Here is an 11,463-nt window from a genome sequence, read left to right as displayed (position 1 = left end):
TTACTTATGTATCTTCCTAAAACTATTTACAACCCATACAATTATGATATATCTTTAAATTTCAATAAACTCTAGGCCAACTTAGGCTAAAAACTAATGCTATACATAATTTAGAACATTTTTAGAATCCCCATTTGGTCTTAAAAATATAAGAATCCTATAGGAAAAATGTAAGTATTCCGGGAAGGACGTTCTGCAGTAGAGAATCGGAGGGGTCGACACACAGACCACCGAACACTGCCCCGCCCCCTCCTGACCCCGCTCAGGGCTCCTCACATGGCTTTCCTTCCTTCCTGTAAATTCTGCAAAAACCTGAGACAATTCACTTGCTATGTTTGACACCTAGGGCCTTAAAACACTTACAATGACGGGTTTGAACTGAACACCGAGGTAGTCAGTTTTTACAAACACTTGGCTTTTCTGATTCAGGAAGACTCCAGTCTACTGTCCCCTGACCAGCTGTCCCCGCCTCTCTTTCCTGCCCCACCTCCCTCCTATCATGGAGCACCTTGCTTGGCTCCTTCCATGGGCCACTGGTTTTGTCCTGGTGATGTAGAAGGGTTAATCTGCACCAGCACGAAGGCTGTTTCAAATCCTTCAGTTCACAGCCGAACCCTACAGCTGACTCTGCACTGAAATCTCCACTGCAGAAGCCATGTCTGGGCTGCTCTACTCTAAGTGACGACAATGAGCCCCTGACACTGACCTACAGGCTGAGGGACCATTCAAGCCTTGCCAAGTACGCTATGTGGGATCAATGCTAAGCGACAGTGACCTCACTCTGACCTCACTGAAGAGGAAGAGACAAAAGAGCCTAACTAGTAACGCTCTGGAGTTCAGTGTCTCTTGACACCGGCTGCGTGAAGTTTCATGTTTGTGCAGAGCAAACACTGGGACACCACAGTCCAAGCTTAATAAATAAATATATATATATATATATATATATATATATATATATGCATATATATATACAAAAAATGTCATCTGTAACATTTTCTCCAGAAAGTCATTAGTGCAAATACAATATTAATTAAAAAATAAAGCAAAAATATATCTCAAGTATAAAAAGCACCATGCTTGGAAACACTACTACCTAAATGGCACTACTGCACACAGTCCAAATGTCGTCAGACCTATCACAGACTCTCAATACACTCCACTGTTATTTTTGGTGAAATTCTTTATACATTTTGTAGGATAATTCATAATCATCATAGGTATGAAGATTTAATGTGAATTTCTTTTTTCTTTTTAGACAGGTTCCTCTCACTATGTGGCCCTGGCTGGTCTGGAATTTGTTTTGTAGACCAGGCTGGTCTTAGACTCAGATATCTACTATCTTGTCTCCCAGGTGCTAGGATTAAAGGTGTGTGTCATCATGCCCAGCATATTGTATATATCTTTAAAAACATACTTCTCTCTGACTCTGTACAACTTAAGGAGGGCAGAACGCTGGCAAAGCACCATGTCCTGCTCTGCAGACAGTGGCCTTTAGCTGCAGTTGGCTGAGTTTAGGAGCCTCAGCTTTGCACAGTGATAAATACCTCCAACTTATACTGCGTGCAGGTTCATATTTCAAATTTCTGCCTTTAAAAAGAAGGTGACTTTCCTTATTCTGAGACTGAGGCCCCGCTGCGGTGCCACAGCTTGTTAGGGTCAGCGTTTATACCACAGTATTCTGTCCCCTCACACAATCCTTTCTCCTGCCTATCTCCAAGTGTTTCATGTAGCCAATCCTGGCCTCTAAGTGAATTTCCCTACGTAGCTGAGGATGCCCTTGAACTCATGATCCTTCTGCTCTCCTTCCCAAGTGTTGGGATTTCGGGCCACCATGTTCCACTTTACTTGTAAATGTCTTAACTAGAACACACAATAACTATATGCTGAATGGAACAGAGGAAAGATCAGTGTGTCTAAATGTCATGTTTCATTTTAAAAACTGTTCTACATTTACTTGTGCATGTGTGCATGTGTGTAGGTGAGAGGACAACTTTCAGGAGTCAGTCCCTTTCTTCTCCCATGGGATCTCCAGTTGTCAAACTCAGGCCTTTAGGTTTGGTGGCAAGTGCCTTTACCTACTGAGCCATCTTGCTGGTCCACAGGCTGTTTATAACACTACAATAATTGATTATCTTTAGGGAGAAAAACAGGGTATCACTTTTCATTAAAGAGTGTCAACGTTAAGGTACTAGAGGGTTGGTAAGCTCTGGTGCAGGAGGATTGCTTCACAGAATCTGTATGGTACAGGAAGTATCAGACACGGGAGGAAACAGACATGTAAACAGAGGTAATATACAAGCACTGTAACGGAGTCCAGATGGGCCGGTGGGCAGGCTGGACCCCAAACCTATACTTCGCTGTTAGGAAACAATTCAGATGATTTTGTCTTCAGTTTTTTCTTCCTGTCTATGAAATAACTTTGTGATTTTGCAGGAATTCTCTAACAGCCCAGTCCTCTTGGAAGCGAAGGCATGCCTGTCCACGTCTAAACCTTTAAACTTTCCATAGGCCAGAAAGGATAAGTTGGGCTTTGATGGATTCCCGGTTTTGTAAATATTACCTGAAGCACAATCGCGCCACCTTCTGTTTGCACGACTTCAACCCCCTGACCGCACACTGCCCTGACCGCACACTGTACTTCATGCTCTCCCGCGGTTTTCCAAGTTGCTATGAAATTAACGAGGAAAGCAAGTGGACACTCAGCTCACACGGAGCAGGCTGATCAGGCGCAGAGGGCTAACAACACACTGACAACCGCTCGGCGAGCTGCCAGAAAAGGCAAACACAGTCAAGTCAGCCGCTTTAGCGGAATGGAAGGAGGGATGATTTGAGGGTATCGTAACCAGACATTCATTTAAAACAGGTGCAGTGGTGGCGGGAGGTCTGAAATCCTGAGGACCAGTTTCATACTGTGGAGGATGGGATCCTCAACTCGAACTCTGGACTGGGCCATCAGCGGCTCTCTGATTGACCTTGATGCTCATGGACCGTAGGTGAATGCAAAAGCTGAGGTATGTGATTGCGGCAAATCCCACCATCCACCCGGCGTTAAAGGAGACCTGCCGGGAGATTGCAGGTCCATGAATTACAGAGCCATGGGGTAGTTCCTCTCCACACTCCAGGTGACTGTGTGGCTGGTAAGGAGTGGCTGCCGCGGAGCAGTCACACTGGGTGGCCCACTCTTCACAGTTCCACTGTGGAGAGCTTCCAAGCCAGAGTTGGGAATGGCACCCCGTGGGCTGCTGCTCACCCAGGTCCTGTGCTTTGCTCATGGGAACATGACAAAACCGGCGTCTTGAGACTTCACTTTCCCGCTCCTAGTGCCACACACAGAGAAGGAATCCCGCCAGCAGGGGGAACAGATTGCCGAGGAGGAGCCAAAGGGTGACCACCAGGCTAGAAGAACAGGAGCAGAGATCTAGGGCAGAAAACAACACAACGGGCATGGGGCTGCAGTTAGATCATCCGGATTAAACACTGAGGGGAGAGCAAAGGATGAGAGAGGATGGAGGCACCAGGCCACGTAGACACCCTCAGCTTCAGAAGGAGGTGAGGTTTGGGGTCAGCTACATGAGACTGTCTCAAAAAACAAAAGAGGACACACACACACAGAGACAGACAGACACATACCATAGAGGGACACAGACACACACACACACACACACACACACACACACACACACACACACACACACANACACTCAGAAAAGATAACTATAACCACACACACACACACACACACACACACACACACACACACACACACACACAGATATATGCACTCACAGAGAAAAGGAGGAGCATATGAGAGTTCCTGGCACACATTTCAATAGGTGGTCAGTTAAAACTCTTGTGTGTCACAAACACACATACATCAACAAATGCAGGAAGTTGAGGCGTTTCCACCTCAACTGAGGTTTTAGCAATGCCTGAGTTTTCCCTGTTCTTGTCACGGCCTGTACCAGTCTCAAGATCATGCTAGTGCAGGCTGGGGGCAACTAGGAGGCTACAGTGCTCTGCATACACTCCTGCACAGAAATGGCAGCACGGCCAGTCTCAGAGAAGCCACTGACATGTAAGGAGATGCTGTGCCCAGTATAGTTGGCTTGACTGACTAGGGGCAGTGAAGGAATGACAAGAACCCACCCACTAAAGAAATAGCAGTCACAGCAGATGGACACTGAAAAGCTGGGGTCAAGGGGGCTATGCACTCTCAGATGGAGTCAACCCAACTATGGATGCAACTGGAACCTCAGAGTGTTCATTATGGTCAGCCCAGGGTTGTGGTTATCTAGTGTGGGTAGGAAGTCGGCAAGCTGTCACGGGCTGTAAACATGCGGGAGGAGGAAGCTGCAGTTGCTAGTTTTCATACACATCTTTCCCACTTGGACCCTGGAGAAAGGCTCTGCTATCTTCTAAGTGTCACTCACCTATGAAGGCTCTGCCACTCCTACAGTGGCACTGGGGTCCTGGACACGGCTGTACCCGTGACAACAGTACCCATTCACTCACTTAGGGTTTCCTCTGCTCCCTACCAAGAGGGAGCAGGAGAGAAAGAGAGAGAGAGAGAGAGAGAGAGAGAGAGAGAGAGAGAGAGAGAGAGAGAGAGAGAGAGAGAGAGAGAGAGAGCGCCACCTGACTTAGGTGCAAGGGGCTGAGTTGTTTGTGACCACTGCTTCCCAACCTCCTCGCAATAGATCCCTGCCTATGCCAAGCTCCTGGGGCAGAAACATCATTTCACAGTCCTGACTGAACTTGGCTTCCTCCTGATTCCTTTATATTCTGCTTCTGTACAAAGATTCTTATCCTCGAACCCAAGGAGACAATTTTCCTTTTATTACAACTCCAACTGCTAAAGGTCTAAACACTGTCCCCCTCCCACATATTGCTTTAACAATGAGATGGTGAGGGCTAGAGAGATGGCTCAGTGGTTAAGAGCACTGACTGTTCTTCCAGTGGTCCTGAGTTCAATTCCCAGCAATCACATGGTGGCTCACAATCATCTCTAATTGGATCTGACTCCTTCTTCTGGTGAGTCTGAAGACAGCTACAATGTACTCATATACATAAAATAAATAAATAATTCTTAAAAAAAAAACCAATGAGTAGGTGATCGTGTTACACTTAAATCTGGAGCAGGTGATCGTGTTACACTTAAATCTGGAGCTAGGTATCAGGATGGATACTCTTTATCTAGTTTTGGACTGATGTGTGGTTATTTCTCGATGTGTGGTTATTTCTATTATTATTATTATTTTATTTTTTTGGTTTTTTCGAGACAGGGTTTCTCTGTATAGCCCTGGCTGTTCTGGAACTCACTTTGTAGACCAGGCTGGCCTCGAACTCAGAAATCCACCTGCCTCTACCTCTCTGAGTGCTGGGATTAAAGGCGTGTGCCACCACGCCTGGCTGGTTATTTCTATTCTTAAGTTAATTTGGGTCACTATTATGTTAATTGGTAAGACACTCAGGGACCCTGTCCTCATATGGTTCTGATTGGTAAATAAAGCCGGGCCGTGGTGTATGGTTCAAGTAATAATAAAGCGGTACCAGGAAATAAAATGGAGCTGAATCCTATATTCAAAGATATAAAGAGATTAAGGGAGTGGTGATTTCAGGGCAAGATCCTTCCCAGCTAAGCTTATTGTTTGTGTTTGCAGTTGAACAAAGGGATAGTTTGGATTTTTAATCTGGAATGAACTACAATCCAGAAATGGACGGCACACTTGTGAACCAGATCATGAGGCTGGGCAACACAGGATTTTGATCTGGATCTTGAGGAACAGTGGCCATGAAAAACTTTGGTAGTACACACCTTTAATCCCAGGAGACCGAGGCAAGTAGATATCTAAATTTAAGGACGGCCTGGGATAGAACAAGTTCTAGGTGAAAAAATGGTGTCTATTCACAGCAGTAAAACCCTAACTAAGACAGGACCTAAGACTTTGACGCCATTTGCAAGAATTCATTGTGCTGTTATGAGTGTGATGGTAAAGAAGCTGAGTGGAGCTGTGTAGACAGTTTCTGCACAGCAGCTGACTGCTGCTTTAGGGGCTTTGCAGCTAAGGTGGCCTCTGGACTTTGATCCTGTGTCCCTTTCCCTTCTGTGATTCTCTCTCAGGTGTCCCCACTGCGACAAGTCCTGGGGATCCTTCCAGGGAGCTAACAAATGAGGATTGTCCTGAAGACCCCAACACATGTAAAAACCCTCTGAATTCACCATCTGAGCCAGGCTTGGTGACAGGTGCCTGAGAAAGCCTTGAGATGCTGGAGTGAGGGTGTCACCGTGAGTTCCAGACCAGCCTGTGCTACACAGGCTGACTCTCTCCAAAAGCCCAGATAAAACCAAACCTTGCTCTCTACTTAAAGGACTTTGGGTGGGGAAAGACCCAGGCTTTGGGAAAGGCAGGAAGTTAACTTTAGAGTGTATAAACTTTCACCTGTAAGCTGTATAAAGCTGTCTACTTTTTGTTTGTTTCTTTGTTTGAGACAGACCATGTGTCCTAGTTAGAGTTTCCATTGCTGTGAAGAGATACCATGACCAAAGGACAACACTGCATTGGGGCTGGTTTACAGGTTCTGAGGCTCAGACCATTATCATCATGGCTGGCAGGCACGGTGCTGGTGGAGCTGAGAGTTCAACATCTTGTTCCAAAGACAACAGAAGACTAACTTCCAGGCAGCCAGGAGGAGGGTCTCAAAGCCCCTCCCCCCAGTGACACACTTCCTCCAACAAGGCCACACCTCCTAATAGTGCCACTCCCTGGGTCAAGTTTGTACAAACCACCACACCCTGGAAGCCACTCTCATTTAACTGTCACTAAAAACATACTGACATTTGGGGAGAACTGCATAAAATGCTTATTGTTAATATTATGAAATGCTAAGAGTCATGCGCTAAGGATTCATGAGTTCTGCTATTAGTGCTCAGTTCGGACATCTTCACTGAGGCCTTCTGAAGTCAGTCCTTTCCAACCTCCTTCTGGTTCTAAAGAACGCACTGGACGGTGTCACCTAAGTCTCATGAAATGAGTACCCCTAATCTGAAGACCTGAAATCCAAAATGCCCCTAAATCCAAACCGTTCTGGGACAGAGATGACCCCACTTGTGGACAATCCCTTATCTGACTTGATCAAAACACAGGCACACCAAAACTACTGTAGCAATTACCATCAGGGCATGTGCATAAAGCATATATAAATGTCAATGTATTTTGTGTTTTTAGATTTAGGTATCATGCCAAAGACAGCTTACTTATATATACAAATGTTCCAAAATCATAAAACCTCTGAATTCCAAAACAATTCTGTTTCCAGATCGTTCAGTTAGGGGTAATCAGTCAGTCACCCCACAGTATTCTTTGGTGAGAGTGTCTCCCTTACAAGTCGATGCCTTTCTCACTTTCTCGTCTTGTGCGTGCATTTGTCTCGTGTGCTTTACTCTTCTTTGTTGGTACCATTCCTATTTTGAGGAGCTTGTGTGTGTGTTCGTGTGTGCACCTATCTTCAAAGGTGTGTGTGGAAGAGACTGATGTCGAGGGTCTTCCTCTATTGCCCTCTACTTCCTAGACATGGTCTCTCAGGGACCTGAAGCTCACTGGCTGGCTGGCTGACTGACCAGCAGCCCCCAGGATCTTCCTGACCTCACGGCAAAGGGCTGAGATTATGGGCAAGCACCACTAGGCCTAGATTTTCACCAAGGTCCTGGGGATTTGAACTCAGGCCTTTGTGCTCCTGAAGGAAATGTTCTATCCACTGACCAGTCTTCCGGGTCCTTTTTTGAGTATCTCACCTGATTATGACATAACTAAAATATAGTTTCTTTTTGTATTTGATAAGTAGAATTTTGTTCACTTTTAGTTTCAAAATGAGTAGATGTATATTTTAAGATGTAGTTTGAAGCCGGGCAGTGGTGGCACACGCCTTTAATCCCAGCACTCAGGAGGCAGAGGCAGGTGGATTTCTGAGTTCGAGGCCAGCCTGGTCTACAAAGTGAGTTCCAGGACAGCCAGAGCTACACAGAGAAACCCTGTCTCGAAAAACCAAAAATCAAAAAAAAAAAAAAAAAAAAAAAAAAAAAAAAAAAAAAAAAAGATGTAGTTTGAAAATTAAATTAAATCTCTCCTGCCTCGAGGCAAACATCTACTCAAAATGCATACCGTGCCATCCTATTTCTCATTAATATGTTCTGATATATTCAGTGACAAAGGTTCACCCATGCCAGTCATGGTGGTACACTATTATAATTCTAATACTTGGGAGTCTTGAGAGGATCATGGCCAAGGTCAAGGCTAACCTGGGCTACATTGTAGTTTCTAGAAAGAAAAAACAAAAAGATTCAGCAGTGGTGCACGCAGTAAGAGAATAAACAGATGGGCATTGCGGCACATACGTGAAATGCCAGCTCTTGGGATGCTGAGGCAGGAAGACCTCTGAATCCAAGGACGCCTGGCTTATGTGCATACGAGGGCAGCCTTGGCTATGCAGCCAAAGCCTGGGTTGTTTACTGGCTTCAAGTTTATAATAACAGCAGGAAGCAGGATTTTCCTAGAGAACCTCAACTCAGAGGAGAAGGGGCTTAGCCCAGCCCAGGGCCCTGCTAAAGGGCATTTCAATGTCCTGTGAGGAATAGTCTCTTTACTTTCCCTCATTCTGCCAGTTATGGCGAGTACTCACCCAGAGGAAGGGCTCGAGTCAGGTTGGAAGCTGGAGGGTCTGTTTCTGGTGGACACTGCTCACAGAAGTCCCAGCACGAAGGGCACAGCAGGTTTCCATTGTGAATCCAGCCGTTCATCTGAATTCGGACTGGGAGCACCTGCCCCGCCCGGCTACACAGATAGGAAGTGTCTTGAACCCAAACCTTTAGACCTTGAGGAGAACAAGAAACCTTCAAATAGGGGAGAAAGCTTAAGTCAGTGAGAGTCCTGGATGGATACTAAAGTTTACAAAAATGGGGGCTGGGAAGAGATGAGCTGGGGAAGAGCTGGCTTTTCAAGCACTGAGACTTGAGCTCAGATCCCAGCACCCCCACACAATGCTAGGCATTCGGAGGTGTACACAGGCTGACCCTGGGGCTCACTGGCCAGCCAGCCTAGCTCCATCAAGACTAATTGAGTTAAGCAAGCTTTGGGTTCAACGACCTTATCTCAAAAAAGAGGTGCAGCAGCTACCGAGGTGTAACACTGAAGTCATGCCTGGGTCTTCACACACAGGCGCTCACCCCCACATACACGTTCTGCACAAATAGGAACACATAGGTACATATCACAAATGACTAAAACTGTTTCAAAACAAGCACGGTGTGGGACGTGGGCATGCCTTTAACTCACATATTATGAGTTGAGGTATTTAGTTTCTAAAAGAATTCCAGTTGGTGGTAATAGGTCTTTTCCTTTTTTTCTCCCTCAAGATTTATTTCTGTGTTTGTGTGTGTATATCTGTATGCTACATGTATAGGGTTGCCTATAGGAGCCAGGGGAAGGTTTGGGGTTCTGTAAAATTGGAGTTACAGGCAGTTGTGAACCACCTGACAGGTGCTGGGACGGAACTCAGGTCTGCTAGGAGAGCAGAAGGCACTGTGACTGGTGAGGTCTCTCCAGCTTGTGACTGTAGACCTGAAACTCTGGCTCAGCAAAGTGGATTGAGAGGCCCTGGAAACTGGATTTAAAAGATCTTCTGTGGCTGGGCGTGGTGGCGCACGCCTTTAATCCCAGCACTCGGGAGGCAGAGGCAGGTGGATTTCTGAGTTCGAGGCCGGCCTGGTCTACAGAGTGAGTTCCAGGACAGCCAGGGCTATACAGAGAAACCCTGTCTCGAAAAAACAAAAACAAAAACAAAAACAAAAAAAAAATCTCCTGCACATTCCAGCTTGGTCCCTCCAACACTTTAGCTTCAATCTCTGCCAAGCAGAGGCCAGCCATGTCACTCTCCATGAGTCACCAAATTCTGCAAAAAGGTCCTGGGTACATTTATACAGTGCGTGCGTGCGTGCACACGCACACACACACACACACACACACACACACAATTTTGCAGTGAAAGCTCTTCCTGCTTTTCTGCCTACCCCTGAATTTCTGCTCAGTGATTAAAAATGTTTACAATGACTCTTTTTAGATTTGGTAATATCTTTAAAAGCAAGAATCAGGAAACCAATTTTAAAGAACAGACCCGTTAAAGTAACCTTGGGATGGGCTAGCGCAGGGCTGCCTCACATTCATGATCCTTCTGCCTCGGGCGCTTGAGTGTCAAGATTACAGGCATGTGCCACTGTGGAGCCCCAGCTTTAACACTCCCCGAAGCTGTTCGGAGCCTCAGCTTTAATGTTCCCCAGATCATTAGAAATGTGGCCAGTAAAGAGCTCTTTGTTCTCTAAGGCCAGCTCGGAGTCTTCTGTCCCTCCGCCTGACAGCTAGCTAGGCAATTATCTCAGTTGCCCCAGCCAGGCACCCATCTTCCCGTGTTTGGGACCAGGAATGTGCACCAAAAGATAACTTATGACCCATCCGACATAAATGAGCCATATGTTACCTTCCCATCCCCTGTGGAATGTTTACCAAGGACAGCTCTGCCAGAGAAAAGCTGTAACTCATCCCCACCCAGTTCTTTTAAAAGTCCTCAACTGAAACGGCTCAGGGTCCATCTCCTATGAGTTCGTCCTCAAAATGTTGATTTTTCCTGATTAAACCTCATGCATATTGCATCAAGAATGGTTTCTCTCGAGTTATTGGGGTGTCGTCTCATCCTGGGACTGGAGCGAGGATATCCCCTGGAACTAGGGTCTTTCACCACATCTGGCTGTTCAGTTTAGAGGTAAAATGTCCTCAACAGGCTCCTGTGTTTGAGCTCGTGGTCCCGGCAGGTACTATGGTTTGGGGAAAGATGTGGAGCCTTTGGGGGGTGGGGACTAGCTAGAGCAGAGGTTCTCCACTTGTGGGTTGTGACCCCTCTGGGAGTCAAACAACTACTTCACAGGAGTTGCCCAAGACCATCAGAAAACACACATAGTTACATTATGATTCATAATAGTAAGAAAATTATAGGTATGAAGTAACAGTAAAAATAATTTTACGGTTGGGTTCTCCACAACATGAGGAACTACACGTTAAAGGGCCTCTGCATTAGGAAGTTGAGAACCACTGAGCTGGAGGAGGTGTGAGCCCTGAGGTTTATAGCTTAGACCAACCTTAGGCAGGCCAGGGACTGGCTTCCTGCCCTGGCTTTGTTTCCTGGTCTGCTAAGAAGTGAGCAAGCTGGGACCATCGCACACTGCAGCTGTCCTTTCCCACCACATCCTCTCAAACTGTGAGCCCAGATAAAACTCTCCTGCATTAAGCTGCTTCTTGTGAGGGATTCAGTCGTGATGACAAGCAAAATAACTAACTTTTCTTCTCTTTCTTTCTTCCTTTCTTTCTTTCTTTCTTTCTTTCTTTCTTTCTTTCTTTCTTTCTTTCTTTCTTTCAAAAT

At 46.0% G+C, this 11,463-nt stretch overlaps 1 protein-coding gene across 2 annotated transcripts in view; it reads right to left on the bottom strand.

Annotated features, from left to right (window-relative positions):
* Window positions 1–1,011: 1,011 nt before the first annotated feature.
* Window positions 1,012–11,463, bottom strand: part of Lmln (leishmanolysin like peptidase) — a 68,761-nt gene continuing 58,309 nt past the window's right edge. Inside the window, exons 16-17 of one of the 2 annotated variants that reach the window (XM_021209693.2) lie at window positions 8,677–8,887; window positions 1,012–3,418 (exon numbers count right to left, since the gene is read on the bottom strand). In XM_021209693.2, the coding sequence (XP_021065352.2) occupies window positions 3,318–3,418; window positions 8,677–8,887 (312 nt within the window). In that variant the 3' untranslated portion in view covers window positions 1,012–3,317. The remainder of the gene's footprint in view (window positions 3,419–8,676; window positions 8,888–11,463) is intronic. The other variant, XM_029544560.1, reaches the window with a different exon arrangement.

Source organism: Mus pahari, chromosome 12 (genome assembly GCF_900095145.1).
Source record: "Mus pahari chromosome 12, PAHARI_EIJ_v1.1, whole genome shotgun sequence".
NCBI lineage: Eukaryota > Metazoa > Chordata > Mammalia > Rodentia > Muridae > Mus > Mus pahari.
This window is presented reverse-complemented; position numbering and strand designations above follow the sequence as displayed.